The 24,327-nt window shown below is 36.7% G+C and overlaps 2 protein-coding genes across 6 annotated transcripts; both read left to right on the forward strand.

Annotated features, from left to right (window-relative positions):
* Positions 1-90: 90 nt before the first annotated feature.
* LOC121908451 lies at positions 91-19,641 on the forward strand. 5 transcript variants are annotated; one of them, XM_042428482.1, is made up of 26 exons: positions 91-609; positions 1,402-1,516; positions 4,172-4,301; positions 5,399-5,566; positions 5,774-5,911; positions 7,016-7,167; positions 7,700-7,803; positions 7,924-8,110; positions 8,727-8,858; positions 9,427-9,570; positions 9,786-9,921; positions 10,844-10,994; positions 11,901-12,037; positions 12,550-12,661; positions 13,269-13,332; positions 13,770-13,973; positions 14,278-14,423; positions 14,768-14,886; positions 15,575-15,696; positions 15,852-15,949; positions 16,632-16,768; positions 17,112-17,236; positions 17,355-17,500; positions 18,031-18,133; positions 18,273-18,409; positions 18,639-19,641. In XM_042428482.1, exons 3-26 carry the CDS (start codon positions 4,172-4,174, stop codon positions 18,751-18,753), a joined length of 3,207 nt encoding a protein of 1,068 aa, XP_042284416.1. In that variant the 5' UTR covers positions 91-609; positions 1,402-1,516; the 3' UTR covers positions 18,754-19,641. The 5 variants fall into 5 exon arrangements, with proteins under 5 accessions (XP_042284416.1, XP_042284418.1, XP_042284415.1 ...); XM_042428484.1 differs by lacking the exons at positions 91-609; positions 1,402-1,516 and adding an exon at positions 2,350-2,429; XM_042428481.1 differs by lacking the exons at positions 91-609; positions 1,402-1,516 and adding an exon at positions 3,001-3,093.
* Positions 19,642-20,712: 1,071 nt separating this feature from the next.
* Positions 20,713-23,473, forward strand: LOC121908758 (protein THEM6-like). The gene is made up of 3 exons (XM_042429027.1): positions 20,713-21,017; positions 22,360-22,867; positions 23,020-23,473. Exons 2-3 carry the CDS (start codon positions 22,364-22,366, stop codon positions 23,125-23,127), a joined length of 612 nt encoding a protein of 203 aa, XP_042284961.1. The 5' UTR covers positions 20,713-21,017; positions 22,360-22,363; the 3' UTR covers positions 23,128-23,473.
* The last annotated feature ends 854 nt before the right edge of the window (positions 23,474-24,327 follow it).

Genomic DNA, 24,327 nt, shown 5'->3' on the forward strand with positions numbered 1-24,327 from the left:
TATGCCTCTACAAACAATCAAGTAAAAGTGTTTCAATTACTGAGGGTCCCTCATTGTCATTGCCTGTTTTTGGCAATGACAGTATCTCTCTCTGAGGTTCTTATTTTCAATAGGCTTTTCTCCACGCAAGACATTATGACATGTCATAATGTGCTGCGAAGAAGGTCTACCTTATTGATAGTGTTGGCAAGCGTTTCCCAACCTTTTTTGCTTGTGACCCCATGAAAAGAAGAATGTCCACTCATATGTCTACCAGTTGTGACAATTTTTTCCCTTGTTTTATGTTAATACTTTTGCTGAAGATGTAAAATTATCCATTCATTTACAAGAAAAAACAAAGATTACAGGAACATTTTTAAAAAACAAAACAAAAACCCCCACTAGTTTTAAGTGCAGAATTAACTTGGCAAACTCCTAGTTTATTTCTGTTTCCCATCAAAGTAAAGAGGGGTCCACCAAGGAGGAGACGTCACCCTGACAGCCTTCCTGCACCTGCACTCTAATTACCAGCTAACTGTCCGCCATGTTGACGTCAAGTGTGATTGGCTGTTGTAGCTAATGTTCTCCAGGCTTCAGCTAGCTTGTAGTCGATGTTTGAAACACCACAAGGTGAATTTGTCAACCTTAAAAAAAAAAAAAAATAAATGTGTAACTGCTGCAAGCCTGTCATTAACGAAAAAGGACTTTTTTGTGTCTAAACTGGCTACTCTAGCTTTAGTGAACTTTTTATTTGCCATATTTTAGAACAAGGTTAAGCTACCGTTGGCCATAAAAACTTCCTGACAGACTTTGATATGTGGACTACCATGATAACTTTTTAGGCCATGAAGGTCAACAACGTCTTGATTCAATTTTAGCTAGTTTATGGTACAACCCACATAAACCCAGTTAATCTTTATCAGACAGCCATTAAGACTTAGCTAACGGTTAAGCTAATGTTACCGTTAGTGACAGGATGCTGTGACGGTTAATGTCACGGAAAAGGACGGTTTCATACTTCTCCACCATAATGAATCTCTGTTTTAAAAATTAAATAAGGAAAGTTGTATGAATAATTATATGAACTATCAGTTTATCATGTAACTTGTCATATTGTATCAGTCTTTTAGTGGGGTGGACTCCAATGTACTCCAAAACAATGACGTTACCATTAATTACTGCCGCAAAACGTCCCTCAAGTAACTTAAAGGGTGCTGATGAGTTATGGATGAAGATGTTGGTCTGAGAGAGGGAGAGAGACATTTCTGCTCCTCTAGGATGTAATATGATCATCATCCACGAGTCTAACATCTTGCTTCCTGTTTTTTTATTTTTTTATTTTTATCATAGCTCTTTTGTTTAGACACGTTGCCAGAATTTGACGTCTGCTTTCTGCTAATTTGCTCTTTGGCTTGCCGCTAGGCTTCATTTCCATTGGTTTCGTTTTCCTGAAACTAAGCCACACCCAACACCAAGACCTAGAAAACAAACTGATACATGCACAACTATTGTGGCGGACCTTCGGACGCACATTAAGGTATGATTGTGCTCTTTATTTTTTATCTATCACCAAATGATTAGAATAGATTACATTGGATTGTATTGTTAGATTTCTCTGAAATGTGTCGTGTGTCACAAGCATACTCTGCTTCTCATACTGCAGAAGTGCAGAGCAACATATCAAAGATTCAAAAGACAATATTTTCCAAATAAAACATGAGTGATCTGAATTAATGCTACCAGCTGGAGTCAGGATTATTGTTTTATAAGCAGCTTGAAATCCTGAGTCAGACATCTGGCTCGTAATATTTTGTAGGGGTGGGAATCTTTGGGAATCTCACGATTTGATTCAGTTCCAATTCTTTGGTGTTGTGTTCGATTCAGAATCGATTCTCGATTGAATGAGTAGAAAAGGTAACACTATTTTCAGTCTCTTGCTCCGATATACTGTGTGCTGAACCATTCAATGGCGTCCTTAGTCCACTGAAATACGATATGAAATATAACTGGCAGATAAGATAAATGGTCCACAGCCTTTTTATTTTAAAAAGTTAAGTGCATTAACTAACTAATTAATTAAATAAGGTGAAAGCATCTTACAGTCTATTGCTGTATGAGAATAACAAAATGAGGGGGAGGCAGAGTGCTCTGCTGTGTATTAATGTCATAAATCTAGCAGTGGAGAGCAGCCTCTCTGCTGCACTGTTAGCTCTGGGGAATGACATCGTTGTACAAGATGCTGAGTGGTGCAGGGTTTTTGAGGTGAAACAGACTGAGCACTGAGTTATTTTCTTCACCTCAGAGTTGGTTTAAGTTGTTGGTGCTGCATTGTGTGTTGGTCAGCCAGTCTCATTTGTTACTGCTGGAGTTCGCTGCTCTGCTCCGCTAACGTTAGTTTCTGAGTGACAGCATATAAAGTTCTCAATATACTTCACATTCATCTCGCAAAGGTAATTATTATAATCATTAAATCAAAAAAATACTTGAAACCGCTGCCTTTTGTGAAGATGAACCCTAGCGTGCGTGCGCTGTAGACTGTCCGGACGCTGCTGCCTCGCAGTTGAATTTGGCCTTTTTGTTCCATTGACATCACTGACATTTAGAAAATCAATTTTTGACATTTGTGAATCAATGCGGAATCGCCCAGCTTCGCATCATGATGCAACTTGGAAACCATTTCCCCCCCACCCCTAATATTTTGATATCTCATTTTTATATTAAGATATTTTTCAGTTGAATGGGGCTGGGTATCATTCAAAAAATTTTGATACTGGTACTGATACCTTGACTTAGATACCAGTTCCTGAACGATACCAATTATATAAAATCCATTTTAACAAAAAGAAAATTACATTACAGTACAAATTTTTAGTTTTATTTTTTTGGCTTCTTGGCATTTTTACACACTCAAAGCAGTTTCATAACATAAAAAATGTAAACCTATTTACTACAATCCTTTTCACACTGTTTCACACCATCAAGCTTATCTTAGCACGACGAACAATTCAACCCATAATGTTAGCTAATGAAGTCTGGATGTGGCACCCAGAATGTGCTGTGACTGTAATGACATTCAAAGTCACCAACCAGCAAAACACGCTGGTTCTAACTTTGGTTAGTTTTAAAGAGAAAGTGTCTTGAGTGTCTCCGTACAGCTAGCTAACATTAGCGTAAATGGTTTTATCACTTTGCTTTGTGACAGTTTTGTGTACTGTATTGTCTGTTAATGCTAGATGGGTTAATAGCTCAAAACATAGTAAGTGGAGGCAGAAGCAGCGGCGTCTACAGAGGCTTCATCAGTAACAGGAGGTTGAACCAAAACATCTAGGCTAACCTGCAGGTAAGATAAGATGAAGCTGTATTAAAATATCAAATATGATGATATTGCCTATCACTTGACATCAAAACAGCAGTGGTTCGGCAGCTGGCGAACAGCTGCTAACATAGCAAAGCAGTCGCTGTGTGACCATAACACTGAACACAGGAATCCACAGCTAACGTTAGCCAAGCCTCACAAGACGCTGAACCACCGCTGTTTTGATGTCAAACAATAGACAGTATCATCATCTTCGATATTTGAATACAGCTTCATCTTGTATTACCTGCAGGTTACGTGTTTTGGTCCAACCTCCTGTTACTGATGAAGCCGTTGCAGATGCTGTTGCTGCCTCTGCGATACCTAGCAGGAGTGGAGCTGTCTTGAACATCTGGCTGTAGCTTCTAACATAAACAACAATGGCAATTTGGTACCGAATGACAAGACTTTTTTTTGATACTTGATAGTATCGAAGCAATTCGGTCTGCGCCACAAAAGTTCAGTACCCAGCCCTGCAGTTGAGACAGTCTTACATCATAACAGACAGTTGTGCCAAGTTGTGATCCCATACTGCATAACCCTCTGTATTGTAGACTGGAAAAATAATAGAGTTTCTGCATTTGTTCCAAGTGACCATAATGTCTTGAGAAAATAGATTTTCTGTTGCAGATGCAATCTGCTGTGTTAGCATACTCCAAGATAAGTTAGTATTCACAAAAGTACATATAAGACAGCTTGTTTTAACTGAGTTACCGTGAGTTATTCTATGTTTTTTTCCATTTACTAGTGTATGTTTTTCTTGTATTGTCCAATGGCCATCTGTGACAAATGCAAGGGAGAGATGACAAATAAAATCTCCTGATGTCTTTTGTTTAGATGGAAGCAATATTCAACCTACTTCAGCAGCACAGACTGGAGTCATACTACAACCAGTTTCTCCAGTTGGGGGTAAAAGATGAAAGAGATTTCCTGGATGGTGTAACAGATGAAGATCTAAACAACATAGGTAAGAGTGTTAATTACTTGAAAAAATGAAATTTTGTAGACCATAAAAAACACAAATTAATGAATGATATATTTATGTGGGAGTGAGGAAAATTTTGAATCTGTGTAAACTGCCTCTTAAAACCATAGACTGTAAAATATATAATAAAACTGCAACTAGTGTTTTTTCTTCTTCTTCTTCTTCTTCTTCTTCTTCTTCTCTGATGTATTATTAGTAATTTAACTGGCAATTCAACTAACAACCCTCAACACACTGAGTTACCAGAAATTTCATTCATTTAAGAAATGTCTTAACTGTTTAAAATTTTAACTGTTCACACTGTCAGAGGTGTTAAACTGTCTGGCAGGTTGTAGTCGACACCTTTCAATGTAACACTGTCCAGTCCAACACCACCAAAACGTAGAGTCTCAACATGTACAGTACATAAATGAGTATTCTTTAACAACTCAAATATTGTGAGGTTGTCGTATTGCTGAGAACTGAATTTTGTTCAATCAGACAAAAAAATCTGGATTTCAACAAATCAACTTAATCAATTCAAATCTAGTTAGGCTACCTTTCAAAGTTTTTGCAAGGGCCATGCCAAAACATGCAGTGGCTCTCAATATGTATAAACATCAGTATGTACAAAATGGTTTCTATAATCACTGAGTTCTTCAAAACATAACCTTTTCTACCTGTGAGATGACGGTTATTTTTCAATGATCTTATCAATAAATAGAGAATAACACTTTTATTTTGAGAGATAATGAGAACATGTTAGAATATGTTCAAATTGTTTTTTGTCTCTGTTATGCGCAGCAATGATTGTTTTTCAAAGGTCGTTCCTAAATTGTCTTAACTATCCCAGCAGCCAGTGGTGTGTGCTTCACATATGCCTTTTGTATGATCGATAGTACAGTAATTATTAATGTATCCAGTGTTGTTATGTATGTTTCAAAGAATAACTCAGTTACTTATTTAATATAAGTCTTTCAAATTAAACAACCACTATCCACTCTATGGACCAGTCCCAGAACAGGAAAGGATCCGGCACAAAGAGGCTTTTAATTAATCAAAAGACATGTTTTAGTTACTGTATGCCTACATTTCTACAGGTTTAAGTCATGTGGAAAAGAATCGTTTTTCAAGTATGAAAAACTTCATTCAAAGACTCAGATCTCCAAAGCGGCAGGTTCAAACTGTGACACCTGTGCAAGAATCAGTGGAGTCATTTTCTCTGCAGTACACATACCCCAAATGTCCTCAACCAAAAGAGATGAAAGGTAAGAAAATCACAGCTTTATGGTCTTTTTTTAATTATCAACTTGGGCCATTTCATTGAATTGTTGATCATAAAGTATAAGGACAGTTTACCTACAAGTGATTGTGAGCAGGGAAGCACTTTATACTGCTGCCAAACTGTGACCTGACAAATACCACTGTGAATATTATTAGCACAAATGAGATGTTTTTAAATTTTAAATTTACAGATATTGATCCAGTGGGGAACACAATTGAAGATCTGATGTTAAGGATCTGTCACTATGAAAATGTTGGCAATTCTACAGGAGTCTGTCTCTACACAGTTGATGGGATGCCCTTGACAGATGATCCCTTCTTCAACACATGTGAGCAGATCTTAACATCTTTTTAGAGTGAAGTTTGCTAGATGAAAGGGTATTTGTCTGTTTTACAAAGATAAAAAGAATTTTAACATATTAAAAAACTTTTCTGTAAAGTACTGTGCTCATATTTCTTTTATTTAGGATCAAACAAGTAAAACCACAGTGCTGTCATTGATCTATTATGATTGCATATAGACATCTTTACATATATAAAAAAAAAAATCAGATCTCAGTGCTGTAGTTCTCTCTGGTTTATCAGCTGGCCTTCACCTGCTTAATTGTAAAACAGCAGCTGTTAATGTTTGCTCAAAGGATACGCTTTACATGTGTAATTGCCATGACTAGATATTTTACCCATGTAGAGAATTATTGCATATTGTGGTATTTAAGGGTTCACAGCAATATGTATTAGTCACAGTTACTGATATAAGAAAATAATTGCTACAAACTATATCTCTATTTGTGCCAATATCAAATTTTCCCATTATTTTGCACTTATGTAATCGCAGATTGTGTGGCAATAGTGAGAACCGGAATTGACAGAAAAGTCACACTACAACTTACACGAAGGTCTGCAGTGGGGAATTTTATTAAAAATTATGAAAGTGACATTTGACTTTTCCATTTGCAAGTATTGCTAAGCTCCAGTCATGCAAGGATGGAGGAATTTAGTGTCAATACTTCAAAATGAATAAGCTACATGAAGAATTGTTGTTCCACAATTATAAAGAGTTCCTCAAAACAAAAGCAGAACAACATACAATTTCAGTATTGATAATCTCTTGTGGCATTGGCATTAAGCATGTCAAGATGGACAAAAAGTAACTCTTACACCCTGTCTTGCAGTTATGGGTTCCAATTAATTTCAGGTATAACTTTTTTGTCTACCCCTTAAGGTTAAATATGCGTTGCACATCTACTGTGCTTACCCGTTTACTACCATGGGACAGTTTACCCGGCACCAACCATTCAGCTTGTTTGATGACTTTGGGGAGTTCATTCCTCTTTCTAATTGGCACCAACAGTGTTAATACTGAAGCTACATTGGAAGAAGCTACAGTTCAGTAGATTGGAATAACATTTTATGTGTATCCTCTCTTCGTACAGGGTCTTTGAAAGACAGACATATTCAGAGTGGAGATGTAATCTATGCCATATTTACACCAAAGGAAAACCTGAAACAGGCCCCTCAGATGCCAAAGGAAGAAGTTGAGAAAACCTGTGGAGAGGCTGTCATCCGATGTCACATCATGCTCAAGGTCTTCATGCTCAATGTCTTAAATAATGATGGTCATGATACAACGAATTACAATTAATAACAAGTAATATGGATAATACAGGGAAATTCGCTGTGTGATGTATGACCACAATTTAACAGTAAAATTTACTAACATTATTTCATATTTAAAGTTAGGGGATTTCACCTCCCATTATTTTATTTTTTTAATTTATTTTATTTATTTATTTATTAAATATATATATATATATATATATATATATATATATATATATATGTATGTATATGTGTATATATACATATATATATATATATACACACACACACACACACACACACACACATATATATATATATATATATATATATATATATATATATATATGTGTGTGTATAGTGTAAGGGGAGGGGGTTTCCAAAGCTAATCGACCATCCAACAAGCATTGCTGAGGGAGTATACTGGCAGCTTAAGTGTCTCAGTTGATGTCTTTGCTGTTCTGAAGGTAGTCCAAAAAAACCCCACCTCTAATCAACCCTGAATTTTTTTTGTTTAGGGAGACTTCGAGCTGAAGGTGAACTTGGAAAGCGACACATTTACAAGTCTGAAACTTAAGCTGGCAGATGCAAGTGGAATCCCAGCACATGTCCTTCATTACAGGTAATTCAGAGGTACCACTCAGCATTAATATAATGGCTTGTGACCTTAATTGGTTGGTACAGGGACAACAGACTTCTCATACAGTACTTCTGTTCTCTACACTGCTTATTATATTTGCAGAGGTAAACAGTGTGAAGGCGATGCACTGAAAAGCCGAATCACTGAAGGGTCAACAGTTGCCTTCTCATTGTCAACCTTTTCTGATAAGACTTCATACGATGAGACATTCTTCACCGATGATGTTGTGCCTTCAGTGCAACAAACCCAGAAAGGAATCAGTGTGTTCCTGTCTTCACTTTATGCTGTTGTAAGCTATGTTTGTAATATATTGTTTATATTATTTTGCAACATTGCTACCTTATGACCCTTCTCTTTATCATCCATATTGCAGGTTTTGTAATCAAGAATTATTACCCCACACTTGGTATTCAAATTGAGCCAGTATCTGCCATTCTACATAAAAGTGAGGCCAACAGTGACACACACATTAGAGTGAGGCCATAATCTTAATGCACTTTATGGTTAAGCTAGCTTGAGTGGCTGGAATACCACTGCCACTATTACCAACAAGAGTAAAATGTCTGATCAATGTACGACCTTGAGTAAAACTTATTCTGTCAAAATGGTGATTTTGTGTATTATTGATTTAGGCTGTTTTTTTTTATTAGTGTTATCTATCTGGCTTCTGTAGTTGTTTGCTTTTATATTTAATTATATCTTCCTGGCTCTGCTAATTTTCACTCAGAGTAGCTTTACATTTGTTACTTTGCCCTTTACTGAAATTAATCCACTAAACTGATCTTAAAAGGTGGCTAAACTAGCAATAAAGTTAGTAAATTAAACCGTTGGATGATCAAACTCTGCCTTCTCCAGTGGCCTTAACCATGTCCTTAAATTAATCTTTTTTTTTTTTTTTATTCTAGAAAGAACGCCAGTCAAAAACACTACACAACAAACTGATTGCCTACATACGAAAACTAACTGGATGTAACCCTCTTGCCCAAAGTTTGCATCAGTTACTCTGCAGGAATGAGATGATCACTCTGAACCAGAAGGTAAACAATATGAGATGGTATGCTTTTGCTTTTTAATGTTTATTGTTTTGTACTTTTGAGGTATTCTTAGGTACTACATTGCATTGACAAAAACATACTTTTTGCCATTTAAATGTTTGAATTTTATGCAGGATTGCTGTGCTATAAAATTATTTTACAATAATTTTTCAGCTTCATAAGATTTGAAAATTAAACGGCAACATAAATGACATCATGATGATTCACCGACTTGTTGTTGGCAGTTATAGCTTTGATTCGTAAGTAGTTGGCAGAACTCTATTGTTAACGGTATATCTAGTAACGGCTAAAAACAACAACTTGCCATTTCTTCACATTAAGACTTCCTCCCAATACAGAATAATCTACAAACTTTTTCAGAGTATTTTAAAACCTGTACAAAAATACTGTAAGTTCACATACAGATAGGTGACAAATAGTAGAAAAGAGCAACATAAACTCTATATTTACAGTAATGTACAAACTTTTTAAAGCTCTTTATATGCATTACCTTTAATGGAGTCAATTCACTCAGTGTGTTTACTTTCTGTTTCCCCATATTACGTTGTAGATTGCAGTTGTTGAAGGTTTGTACATGCTCTTCAGAGAGCTTTTGCCTCAACTTGGAACACAGCGAGGGGAAAAAGTAATCAAGGACCTAGATGTTTTTGAGAACTCCTTGTACTGCTGGGCACATCTCATATCAAAAGCAAAGGTATGACGATATTGGGGTTTAACTGATGCTGAGCTTGTGAAGGGTAAAACCAGTAATGACAGAATTACTTACTTCCTTTGTGGAAGTTGAGATAAATTTAAGCTACTGGTTGATATTTTGCACATATATTTATGAATGCGTATATTCTGTAAAAACAGATTCCCAGTTAATTGTTGTTTAATGAAATTACCTTCTCTGGCTTGCCTTATTGACAGAAACAGGCATCAGACTATGAGGACTATGAACCGATCTCTCTGGTGTCAGAAGATGGAAACCATTTCTGTGAACCAGTCAGAGTACCTGGAGTACCAGGTGCCTTTGAAAGAGCAGATGTTCTCCAGAAAATCAAAGGTAAAATGAAAATATTAAAAGGTCATAAAATTATTCAAAGCACAGCAAAAAAAAATGTTATGTGATTAGCAAGATGCATCATAGTAGATGTCTGAGAAGGCAGGAGGTTAATTACAAAACACACAAAGTAAAACTGTATTGGTACTGTATTTGTTTCTTTATATGTAGAGTATATTACCCTTGGTCCAGTATAGCATGGTTTAGCTTAGAGATGCAACGATTAGTCAGCCAACAGAAAATTAATCGTCAGCTATGCTATTTTGATAATCCAATAATCATTTCAGTCATTTTTCAAGCACAAAGGCCGAATATTCTTTGGTTTCACGTTCTAAAATGTGAGGATTTGCTGCCATATGTGACAGTAAATTAAAAATCTAAAGGTTTTGGTCTGTTGATCTGAAAAAACTAGCACATTGAAGACATCACAACAGGCACTGAGAAATTGTGAATGTCTTTTTTTTTTTTTTTTTCTTTACAATTTATAGAAACGATTTAAAAACTAGAAGATGAATTGACAATTTTTTCGATGCTGTTTCTATAAGTGAAAGTAAAGGGACATGCCGCTGTTTTACACTGAAAGCTTTTCACAGACAAAAACTGAAAGATGTTAATTGTCATGCAGCTACAGGGATGCAGTGGTACTTTTCACTGAACTGCTCTTGTTCAACACAGACCGATGTGGACATTTTCATCTCTTTGTCAGCTGAACAGTTTTTAAAATTTTAAAGAAGCAGCCACAGAGTTGGTTAGATGAAGAGCTGCAGGTGACAGGCACTTATACAAACTGATAGTTTGCTCATGGCTTAGTCTGGCACAGGTATCCCAACTGTATGGAAATTTAGCACAGTATTTTTTACTGCGAAACTGTACTGGTTTCAGTAGTAAATATCTGCTTGATTTAATTTTCTATTATTTTGTTTAGATGGAGAGAAAATTCCAAACTGCACCGAAGAAATCTTGAGAGAAACATCATTACAGAGAGCCACTGACATTGAGAAAATCTTGCTCAGCTTACCTCCATCCACCAGAACATATCCTCTGTGGATTCATCACGACAAGACGACCGGTCAGAAGTATGTGTCATCAGACTCTTTACTTTTCATAAAACTACTGCAATGCAACTATTTCTTCTGTTAGGAATTTAGAGAATGAGTTAGCAGCCTTGACGTTGATATTGTGGTATGTTTGTGTCAACAAAGATGATTAATAATTATTTAGTGACCCCTGACTTTTTGTGTAGTGACAACGCCTGGTCTACTTTTGCCAACGCTTAAATGCATGATGTGGAACTATGAAAACTGATGGCCTGATTTCGATGAAGTTTGCTGTGGAGATCAATAGTCCCCTGAGGATGATTTTTAATGGCATGGGAGCACAAGAAATATTCAAATCAAACTGGCAAATTTCTATTAAATTTACTAATTAAATTAATGTTCACCAAGGCATGGCCATTAAATTTATTATAGACATATTAATGGTTCCAAGAGAATGAATATTTTTCTTCCACTGTTGTCACTCTGAGGTCAAATGTTCCCCTTGGTTATAACATTTTAAAATGGGCTAATTACCAGCACACTCTGATCATTTTAGACACAACTCATTTCTCCTAGCAAAATCTATATGCCAAATTATCAGCTTTCCAGATGATAACTTGTGGCCAGATTTCCATTAAATTGGCTGTGTGTGGGTATTTAATTTGGTGATCCTTGAACCCTTTTCTGCCACTTGTACACCAAAGACTCCACTTGCAAACAAGCTAATTGCTATAACTCCTGCCAAACACATTCATCCTCCCAGAGGATAAAACTTGTTGAATTTGGTGATTCTCTGACCTGTTGTGCCATCCAGTGTTCAACATTTGTAGCCAACCTCAGTGGAAAGTCTGGCAATAAAAGATATTTGAGTATGTTATGTAATCAATTTAACAAGTTCTGCTCAAGACTTTAGATTTAGGATTATACTCAAGTCTTGTTACTCAGCTTTCAGGTCAATATTCAGAGGACTTTTGGAAGTATGGTGGAAGGCCTGAAATCTGTCCCTTGTCTCAATGTCACCCCAGCTCTACGTCTGAAGGATCTAGGACACACTGACATATGTCTTGTTCTACTGAGTGAAGGTACCCCAGTAAAACACACCACTTTCTGTGCACTTTGTATGTTTCACACGACATTGTTGCCTTAAGCGGCTCATGCTCTTGATGGCTGCAACAGATGGCAAGATTTATGGAACTACTGCAGAGGTCTGCTGTGCAGGCACTGTGTCTCCAGGTGTTGAATGTGTGTAGAGATAGTAACAAGGCATTACCACCACCATGGTCTCAAATGTGCCCATTTTGGGGAAGGTTCTTTAGGGGATCTTTGGAAATGTAATAAAGTCTATTTCGCCTATGTTATGTTTAAAATTAGTCTACTGACAAGTTCAGAAAAAGTCCAAATGTTAATTGGGTGGCTACTTAAAAACTTCTGTGCCAAATGTCTGCACCTGTTTCAGACGTTTGTGCTTCACTTGATTCTAAATCACTGGGAAAGAAACTTTCCATTGGTTTCCAAATTACCTCTGATGTGAAGTATCGTTGTTGGGAGTTGTTAAATAATAAATATTTTTTTAATGTATTCTTCTCTTTGTCAGACAACCTTGGTGTGTATCTGTATAAAGATAAAGGATCCAATGATATGATCAAAGTGCACGATTGTCTGGATGGCGAGGTAAAAACGGTGGATGTGAATGTATTGGCAGCCAGGTGAGTACCTGAAGTTTACAACATCTTGTGTTGAAACGAGTCAAGGAATAACAATGTAAAAGAGGTTCATTATTATTATTATTATTATTATTATTGTTATATTATTTGTTTTTTCTCTCACAATTCTTTACACCACTTTTACATTGTGGCTTTATCTGCTTTATTTGAAAGATTTTATATCTATCCACTTCCCTGTATTAAACTCATAACCTAAATCTTATTTTTCTGCATGGTTAATGAAATCAAGGCTATTGCAATCAGAACACATTTTTTGCTTTTCCCAAAGCCAGTGAAAAACAATTAGGTCCTCCAGTGAAGCTATTATCAGTGCTCATGTGGTCCAATTTTCAGTTGTTTTCTAGATCCTGTATTTGTGTTTCCTGTCCTTCATTCATTCATTCATTCATTCATTCAGTCATTGGCCATTATTAAATGTTTAAATTAGCACATAAAAAAGTAAATCAAAAAATAAGATTACATAGCAACAGCAGTACACTAACTATCATAGTCTCCAGGATATACCAGAAAATGTATTTGCTTTACATACTGCACACACCTTAGTTTTGTGTCGTTTTGCTGATTATTACATTTTTGACATTTAACACAGGACTGGTGACCAAAGAGATGACAAGTCACTTGTCACAACCAGGACTCCGAAAGAGGCTATTCTGGTAACACTTTGTCCCTTCTCACATTGTTTCTTTTAAAAGAAAATATGGCTCTGGCAGGAGAAATGTTGCATTTTTGTTTTTTCTCAATTATAGTGGAGCTGTCCTCAGTTCAGCGTGACCTATAGTAGTTTTATGTGTCGTCACATGAAGAGGAAAGTACAAATCCAGTAAAATCAGAGCAGCAAATCCTGCACACAAACCTGTAAGAACCATGTATTGAGAATTGTTCAAACACAGTTAACGTGTGGGATATGCAGGGAACAGTTGTAACCAGTACGCAATTCATTGTACTGTATATTATGTTAACCTGTCATACATTCCAGTTCATAAGAATTTTAGTGGGGGAACAGCCCTTCTGAAAAGTTATTATTGTAAAGAAATTCATAACTAGTCTGTACATACAATATGTAATTATTATTGACTTTTTTTTTTGCAAGGTGCTGATAGATACAAGCTCCTCCATGGAAGAAGAGTGCTATGGAAGCATAGAATTAAAGAAAATTGACGCTGTAAAAGAGCTCTTTTACAACTTTGCATCAAGGAGCCTTGCTTATGACTTTCATCACATCATTGGCCTTGTGAAGTTTGACTCCATGGTGAAAACTCTGCACACATTCACTGAAAATCTGGAAAAATTCAAGGTAAATGTGCATACCCCATCTACTATTCAGTACCAGTCAAAAGTTTGGACACACTTTCTTAGTAAAGTGAATGGGAAGTTGTGTCCAAACTTTTGACTGGTACAGCATATTATCAGACCTGTGTCTTATATTAGTTGAGTAGCCAGAGAAAATAAGTTTTTCTTTTAAAATGCCATGACCTACTAGATGGAATTATATCACATCTATTTTTTACTTTTTCAGGAACGCATACGCATCCTAGAGCCAAGGATGCGTATGCGTATACTAGATGGAATTATATCACATCTATTTTTTACTTTTTTAGGAACGCATACGCATCCTAGAGCCAAGTGGATGTACTCTGCTGTACGATGCCCTAAGACGTGGAGTGTGTGAGTTGGAAAAGGTCAAGACAAAGTTCCCAGATTGCAGACTTCGCATCATTTGTCTCACTGATGGAAATGATTCTGGGTAAATTTAATTTTTTTTTTTTTTTTTTTTTTTGTACTATTCCTACAAAGCATACATTGAAAACCTTTATGGTGAGAGTTGAATGGGTGTTTACTAATGTGTATTTGAGATGGTTGATGACTATAATCTCTCACTACATATAATCTGCCCTGATCAGTTCTCTAAATGGTCAGGCTGGCAACCATGATGCTTGATTCTCAAAAATATCCTTTGAGAAAGTCTTGGTCATTCAGTTTGTTGTCCATTAATGACATTTTTTCTTGAACTGTGAGCTACAGATTGTGAATAAATGTCTTTGGGGGGCAGTTGACATCATAATCTGAATTGTGTTCATATTTCCATAGATCCTCCATAGAGCCAGTCGCTGTTACAGCCAAACTTCTAAAATCTGACATCATTGTTGATTCAATCCTTCTTGGAAATGTGGAGAACAACATGCTACATGGAATCAGCAATGCAACAGGTATAACCTCTTCTTAGTAAAGTATCATTGCCAAATGATATAAATCAGCATGTAATAATGCTGCAAGTTGTCTTTGATAGACTTGTTTAGACATGCTTAACTGCAGTCAAAATGTTGAGATGAATTATTTTCTGGCCTTTTCCGTATGTCCCTTGACAAAATAAACCGTGTTTAATCAGCTGGACTTAAGGTTGAGGTCATATATATAATTTGGCTGTCATTTCCTTCTTTTCTGTATTCAAAAAGTAAGAAAAATGTCTGTCATGAGTAATAATGGTCAGAAGTCTTAATTACACACAGCAGATCTGTACTTTACTGAGCACTACAAGCTTTATACAACGTCCTGTTTATGACAAGTCACTGTGAAGTGAAATCACCAATCCAGAAGTCTGGTTTTAAGGCAAAAAAACAGAGACGATAGAGCAACAGTCTCAGAAGAGTTGGTCTGAGAGTATTTTAAACTTATTCAGCACTTCTGGTCAACTTTGGTTGTTTTAAATGTGCTATACAAATAAAGTTTGACTTGACTTGACTTGAGAGTCAATACAATTGAGAGTATACCCACTGCTTCCTATATGAAACGGCACTCTCAGCCATTTGAGCAAAGATAAATCATGATTTTAGCCTGGACACTCAGCAGCTAATGTGTATTATTGCATCTCCCCTTCACACATCTATATCTCTTCAGGTGGTTGCTGTTTCAAACCACAGACAACCAAAGACGGTCTGAAGCTGTTTGAGATTGAGACAGTTCTGTCTTTGGAGCTCAGAAAACCCAAGAAAAAACTTGACCCATCTTCCATCAGTGAGGTCAGTTACAGTGTCCACTATCCTGTACAGATGTTCTCTGAAGATTAAACACAACACTGTCAAGAGTTTAAAACAAGCATGTGAACTTTGAACATTGTCAAAGGTACATTTACTCTCTGGGACAAAAAAAAGTATTTTTCCATGTCATTTTATAGAGCATTTTAACAGGCATCTTTGCAACTTCTGGTTATGATGAATATCCAGAGACGTCTTTGCCAAACCAGATAAACAACAAAGTGACAGTGACAGAGAGGTGAGTGACCGAACCAACCACTGATAACAAACCTGGTCAAGTAAAGAGAATATTTCCATTGTCTATTTATTTATGACCACTTTTTGCCTACTTTCATGCCTTATGTGATTTTATGTGAAGGCAGCTTGACATGTATTGGTAGCAGGTGGATTTAGTTGACAAAATAGTAGTTTAACATCATAGATAAAAAGAAATAGCTGCCATATACTGTACATAATCCATTATCTGTACTTTGAGTACTATAAAACAGTTAAACCTAAAAACTGTATCTCAAATGGTTTGACCAAAATTTGGTGCACATGCAACCTTGACCCATTGGGGGTTCAGCCATTTGTCAGTGATTCTATGTTGTTGTAGCACCGCATAGAGGCAAGATGTTAGCAAGATTACTTAGAGTCAAATGTTTGAATTACGCAGTGTGCTGCAGAATGATGGCAAAACTTCCACAACTCACTTTTAAGAACCTGTGGGCCAAAATTGTGAAATGTTTTACAAATGGAAACCTGATGACGCTATTGTGAATCATTAGTTACCAAAATCACATCACTGTCCTCTTTTCACTTTGATTGAAAGCTGTTCAGCATTTTTGAATTTTATTGTGTTGGCTAACAACTAAACAGGATCCTCTGATCTCTGTGATTTCTAATAGTAATTAAACCATTAATACATATATTTTAAATAGTGCTCTGAAAAAGAAGATTCGAGAGGCTAAAGATGGGCGTTTCATGGAGAAGGACAGACGAATCCTGGAGGAGCTGAAGAGCCTGCATTGTGACCCACATCCCTTCTTCACCATCTTTCCATCAGAATCAGACTTCAGTAAGAGGAAGATTCTCTCATGACGTGTTTTACACTTCTTTTGTGGAGAAATAGGCACAAAAATTGTTAAAATAAATGACTACTTACTTTAAAAATATATTTGATTCGTAGTCAAAAGTTTACTACTTATTGGGATATAGATGATAACACATTCTGTTGGTATAAATCATAAAGGGACAATCCATAATTCAAACATGAAAAGTGTATCCCTTCCACCAGGGCTTGTCAGTATAACTTATTTTCAGATATATTTATTCATTTAAAGTTAAAGTGTACAGCTGTGTTTTGTTGTTCCTTAAAAGTTACAACAATGTTCTTTTTAAAAAAAATAAATACATTTCAGCGTTCTGGAGGATTCTCATGCAAGGCCCTCCTGACACACCGTATGAGAAAGGAGTGTTTGAGCTGTACTGCCAGTTCGGTCCTGACTATCCAGTGAAGCCTCCACTTGTCCGCTTTGTCACACAAGTATCCTGCCAAAATATGAAAGTGGTCACACACTGTTTTTATTTTATAATGGTTACCATAAATATTGCCTCAACTGTACATTTTTTTTTGTAGCGAGATTTTCTTAACGCGATGGCAGGTGTACCACTGCAATGTCAACAGTGTGGGCCGAATCTGCCACAACATATTTGACCGCAACTACAATGCTCGCATCACCATTAGAGACATCCTTGATGCTGTGTATGGACTGCTCATCGTCCCTGAGCCTGACGATCCACTGGACAGGTGACATATAAACACACATAAATAAATCACACTTAACAAAACTTAACACTCTAATTTTATCAGGGTATTTTTATGTTGAGGATGTTTGTGATCCATTTGCAAAGTTTAATATGGGATCTAGGGTGGAAATTTGTTGGCTTGTTGTGACACCTCTGAACTTTCTATCATTAACATTGTTTGATAACTTGGGAAAAGGGAGAGTAAAGTAACTGAACAGCTACATGCAACAGTTTGAAAATAGAGTTTTAATGGTCATGACAGGTGCTTCTGCTGTCCTGTTTCATCCCGTCTGGTACACAGTTCTGTCTTTCCTGTACAAGGTTGGACATTATAACAGCATCAATATTAATCAAATAGCTCATCAAAAGTATTTGATGTGATGCTTGTAAAATAAAAACTTTTCAGACTGTCGCAGGTGTTGATTCAATGTTATGTTTTCTCTTCTCATTTGCATGCATTAATTTTTGACAGTGTGAGGAAATATTTCAAGCACTTGACTTTTTTTTACTAAGCTTTTTTTTCTGTGGCAGCATTTTGGCTGAGGAATTCCTGACCAGCCGTGAGACGTACGAACAAGAAGCTAAGAAACACACAGAGGAAACAGCAGGGAGCTCACTGGATGACATGGAGAAGGTGAAGGAGCAAGCATTTACGTACAAAGTTTTGGTGGATTAAACTATTGTATAACATTAAATTTTTGATGCCTTACAGTTTTCACATCAACATACTGTATTTTATTTATTGTCCTTGTCTTTTTTTTTCCATATTAAAGAAAATGGTGGATCCTGTGCCACAATATATACCCCAACATCTCATCTGTCCACTCACCAAGAAGATGTTTGTTGATCCTGTGAAAACAGTGTATGGCAGCGTGTATGAACGCAAAGCCATTGAGGAACACCTCAAACAGTGAGTTCAAATACTGCTGACAATGATTAAAAATTAGTTAATGCTATACTGACCTGATAAAGTACCAGGTTATTGATAAAGTTCATGTAAAGAAGGAAACCTCAAGCAGGTAAAGCTCTGATCATAATTCCCTGTTGCCGTTTGCAGAAGTGAATTTTTTTTTTTTTTAAACAATCTCATCAGCTACATCGACGTGTATTTTCACAGTTGACTATTCGCTCTGTTTCAGACACCAGTATGATCCGTTGGTTGGCTCAGGACATGAGCTTGAAGTTGGTGACATAACAGCAGACCGAGACATGAAGAAAATGGTGACAGAGCATCGCTCTCGTCAAATTCAGTGAATCTGTGGTGCAAGTTAAAGCTCTGTGATTTTACATAGTCATATGAGCAAAGGAAACTAGCCAGATACTCTTTATTTTTTTCTATCAAAGTTAATTTTGTTATTTATAATTGCCTAATGTTAGTTAATTCACATAATTATGGTAGAGGCACGTTTTATTGTATTTAAGGTCATTGAATGATGACAGATTTGATATTTGCACTCAGCTTGTCAGTGGTGTGGTGCTTGTGTCACACAAACCACAAATCTGCACTACACCAGGTCAGGTACGCCTCACTATTTTGTAGCGATACAACTGTCTGAAGTGCTGTTTAGTGAGTGCTTGATAAGCCTGTTCATATTTAGTTTTTATCATTGTTAACATATATTTTCCACAGTTTGTAAGGTAATACAAGTCCATAAACCTCAACTGCATAATGATAAACATAATGAAGGTTGTGAAAATGTTTCTTATTGAATATAAAAGTGAAGTTTGAGTGGTTGTGAATATTTTTTTTCCCCTGATAATCAAAACACTGTGTGGACAGTGAAAAGTCAGTTATTTGGTTTCTCTGTTGAGTTTTGTTTGTGCAATACATGTTTTACATATTGTCATATGTATTCTCTATGCACAGTTTAATCACTTAACCAATGTTTAAATTACTTTTTTGGAGTAATAAAAGTTTGAGTTCATTGCATTTGTCTGCTAGTGATAAAAGGCAGAAAAGTGGTGGATGTGGGATATATGGCATATTTTTTTATATAATATTGCAGCAACCTTTCTTTTCAGTAAATCATACATGGAGAAACAACTTATATTAATGTGCTATTAATACACAATACTGGGATTTATTTTCATGCATAACTTGTAATTGCTGTTAATTCTATATTAAAGACAAAAAAACTCAAACCTCTGCTGTAATGTGAGCTGCCAGTTTCCTGCACAAATTCACCTTTTAGCAAACTACCAGGTATTGAGTTTACTAGTGTATTTTCAAAGTGATTCTATTTAAGATGATTAACTTTCTGATAGTTGTGTCTACAGCAGTGGTGCAAGAAGTATTCAAAACCTATTCAAAAGTAAAATTACTCATTTCGTCCCTCTGACTGATATATTATGTATGACATCACTAGATTATTAATACTGAAGCATCAGTGTTAGAGCAGCATGTTACTGTTGTAGCTGCTGGAGGTGGAGTTAGTTTGAACTACTTTATATACAGTTAGCTAGTCTAGTCCAGTGGTTACCAACCTAGGGATCGGGCCCCTCCAAAGGGTCACCAGATGAATCTGATGGGTCGTGAGATGATTAATGGGAGAGAAAAGAAAAAGAAGAAACAGTTCTGATACACAAATCTGTCCTCAGTTTTTGGACTTTTTCTCTAGTCTTTGATTTTTGGTGAAATATTGGATCATTTGAACATTTATTAAAATGAAACCACGTGAGAAGATTAGAGGGAAAAATCACTATTTGGTGGAACTGTTAACTCATAAACATCTGAAATGTGACCCCTACTACACACTGCTTTTTGTAAGATGTCAAAAGTCAAAAAGGTTAGAAACTACTGGTTTAATCTTTAACAATGTGTTGAATTTTAAAAAGCTTGTTATATCATTCATTGTGGCAAATATTAATCTGAAAAGTAACTAAAGCTGTCAAATAAATGTAGTGGAGTAGAAAGTACAATATTTCCCTCTGAAATGTAGTGGAGTTGAAGTATAAAGAACAGGTGGGTTAAAATTGGACTTAAGAACAGTACTTGAGTAAATTTACTCAGTTAAAGTTACAAAACACAATAATTACGTGGACTATCAATAATTATTATGTATTGTAACCAAATGATAGTTAAAATCGGTTGAAAAAGTCTCATAACTTGTGAACCAATCATCGCAGCCCTTTCTGCTCCTACGTCACATCCAGGTTCTCCGTGAACGTGTCCCGTGGAGCGTATGGGAGCACACGAACGGGATCCATGGAAACAGCGAGGACAAAATAAAATGAAGCGCTCCTGCCCTAAAATGAAATGTTATTAAATGTGTACAGATGTATGAAACGCAGCTCTATACACTATATGAAAGTAATACTTTACTACATAAAAGTAGATTACTGCGTGTATTTTCGTTTGTTCGCCGTTAGTTGACCGTTGGAAACACGTTTATCAGTCAGACTTTTATGTTAAAGGTTGTAACCGGACGTGTTTTGAGTTTGTGGAGAAACGTTTGACTTTACTCACGTTGTTTCCAGTGCTGTCGATTCTGCAGATTCAGGAGGAAACCACACAGCAGGTGAGTTTATTGGATTTAGCCCTAAAGTTTAAGCTATTAATGTGTATCTCTACTATCCCAGTTTGTCCTGGCTGGCTTTTTATGTGTTAAATATCAGGAAAACTAAGTTACCGTCTCAACAGGTAACGTTAGCCTTAGTTTTATATCAAGTTTCTCGCTTAAATGTGAAATTACATTTAAAGCAGTATTTTCAACTCTGGTGAATGACATTTCTGACACAAGACCACTTCTAGACTGTTAGACTTAATGCAGTGATCCATTGTCCATTACTTTTGTAGTAATTGCACTGATTGCAATGTCGTGATTAACTAACTAATTATGATTTTTTCTAGGTTAGTTAGCATAGCCTTGCTAACAATAGTAACTACCTTTAGGGTTTGATCAGTGTGTATAATAATATACAAGTAGGACAACATTGTTGAATGAAAAATCTGTTTACAAGGCATGCTGGTTTGGCAATTTCGTCCACGCGGGCAGGTATTTTATATCCTACATTTTAAATTTAGTAATCTTTTCATTTAGTTTTAACCACCTGCTTTAAAGACATGCAGTTTTTTCAGTGAGAGGAAGCCAGCCTTTCCTGCAGAACCTGTTTCCACCTTCACGTTTTGTGAAATCAGTTCACAGGTATCCTGAAAAGTGGGAAACTCGCGTTGAGTCAGAGTGAAACTGAATCACAATGGATCTGTTGCTTGTAGTCCCTGTTAGGTATGAAAAATAATGGATTGCTTACCTCCAGAAAAGGGGGCAAGTTTCATGTCAACATTAGGGGCTACACACCCTGGATCAAACCCATTAAATCACTCCAACATTATGTTTTTGTCAGACAAATGAAATACCCATGAGAAATATGCCTGCATAAAAAGGGCGAGAGGAATTGGTCAGTGTAAAACACAATAACAAACACTGCTATAATTTACTGTAAATGTCTCAAGTAAGATTCAAGTAGAAAGAGGGATTGTGTTTGTCATGTGTGCTTCTGAGCCAGACAGAGCATGCTTAACTTTAACACAACTATGGAAGATTCTCAGTTATTAATAGCCTAAATACCATACATGTGTTTCAGGGAAAAAGTATATTGGGGGCAAATGAAAGTTGGAGCTGAAGAACTTAAATAATGCAGACTGTGCTTTAATAGAAAAGCTAATATTTAGAGTACAAGTTGTGCAATTAGTTCAGTTTTACATCTTGCAAACAATATTTTTAAATTTATGCACTGGACACCCTTACAAGCCACTAATTACTACCATACATCCACCTCACCTTGGCTTCTTAAACTACATCCAAGCTACACATCACAGTAACCTGCTTCTTCTTCTGTGTGTGTTTGTGCTTTTCCTAGAGAGATGTGGTGGGTGCTGTGGGTGCTTGCCGCCTTGCTGGCTCTCTTCTGCAGTCTGGATGTGTGGTACTTCCTGCGGGTGGCTGCGGTGGTCCTCCGGGCCTGGTTCCAGCCTCCAGTCTGGGATGTCACAGCGGAGCAGATCCTAACAGGCCTGGTCACTCCCCACGACATCGACATGTGCCACATGAACAACGCTCGTTACCTGCGCGAGTGTGACTTTGCCCGGTTCTCTCTCTACACGCGTAACGGTGTGTTCAAGGCCTTGCGAGCCCTCGGAGCTTCCATGGTAGTCGGGGCTACCACCATCCGTTACCGCAGGGCTCTGTGTATAGGTGAGGGTTACGAGCTGCGGAGTCGGATCGTCACATGGGATGACAAAGCCTTTTTCCTGGAGCAGAGATTTGTGTCTACAAAAGATGGGTTGGTCTGTGCCGTCATGTACTGCAAGCAGAGCGTCATACGCAGCAGCCCGGACAAGATCATGCAGCACCTGTGTAAGCGGAAGGTAAGGAAGGGTGTTGTAAAGTAGCCAGTTGTCAGAAATGGTCAGTCACAAAATCATAGCTTGAGAGTGATAAATGCAAATAGCACATTGAGAAGGTCATAAAAATCCTCTGTCAATTGATGGACTTTGAGCCTGTGATTGTCTCTTTGCAGGTGGAGTGCCCTGAGTTTCCAGAGGACCTTCAGCACTGGGTCAGCTTCATCTCTGCCAGCAGCCAGGCCCTCAGGGCAGAGAGTGGACTAGAGGAGAAGAACAAATAAGGCTGGACATGGCACAGGCAGTTATAAAGACTGGCTTTTTGTTTAGCCAGCCAATTAACCTGCCCATGAATCAAAGTCGCCTGAGAGAGAATTTTCTCTGCTGTTGTCTCTCTTCAGTGATGACATTTACTTGACTTAAACACACTCGTGCCTACAATTCTGAAAACAAGCTTTACTTAGATCCCAATACATGTGAAACACTGGCGTAACCAGCAAACCATGTTGTTTAGAGAAGCTGAAAAGCAGGGTTAATGATCCTCATTTACCTATACGGTAGAAAAGTAATATGATTGTATAAAGTGTATGGTCTTGCACTATGGCAGCAATAAAACAAATTAGTTTTGAAGTCCTTTTGTTGCACCCTTCTCTTATTATTATTATTGTTATTATTGTTATTATTATTATTATTATTATTATTATTATTATTATTATTATTATTGCATATACAGCTGTGCAGGGAGCCTTACATGCTTCCATTAAGTGCTCAAGAAAGTTTGAGTTGGCCCGTAAAAGTTTTCACTGGAAGCAATCAAGAAACTATGAACACATTATTGAAGGAAACAGCAATAAGAAAAGATGCAATGCAATAAATAAGAATTAAACCAAAGGTGGTATAACAACAAATAGGTACAGTTGTAAGAGAAATAAAACATAACAGTAGCAGTAGCCCAACAGGAAAGACCAAGAATGTTACATTAGCAACATATTAGATAAAAGATGCTTGTCAGTATTTGCTTGATCACAGATCAGACACAATGGTCGATGTAACAATGTCAACACCCAACTGAAACCGACTGCTGGTGGCAGAATATACAGACTTTGGGCTTTTAGGTTATGTTACATTACATGTATAAAACTTCACTTTTATCATGCTGTTTTTTTCCAGAACAGTCACTTAGAGCTTGACAGCACAAACTTTTAAAAAATGTGTAATTCCACAATGATTTATCTAATGACAAACTTTACAGATCTGTGTCGTGTGGTTAAGTAGCAAAAGAAAGAGAAGATTGAAGTTTAATTAATTAATGACAAAAAATAAAACAAAAATAATACTAACTGAAAAATATAGTAACATATTCGTCTGTAAGGGTTAATAGAGAGTCACTGACTCTATTAATTTCTAAACTTTAACACATCTCAGCAATAGTTTTTTATTTCGAAGATGTAAAATTCAGGGATTTGCAGGAATTCTTCATAAAC

This window comes from Thunnus maccoyii, chromosome 12, assembly GCF_910596095.1.
Source record: "Thunnus maccoyii chromosome 12, fThuMac1.1, whole genome shotgun sequence".
NCBI lineage: Eukaryota > Metazoa > Chordata > Actinopteri > Scombriformes > Scombridae > Thunnus > Thunnus maccoyii.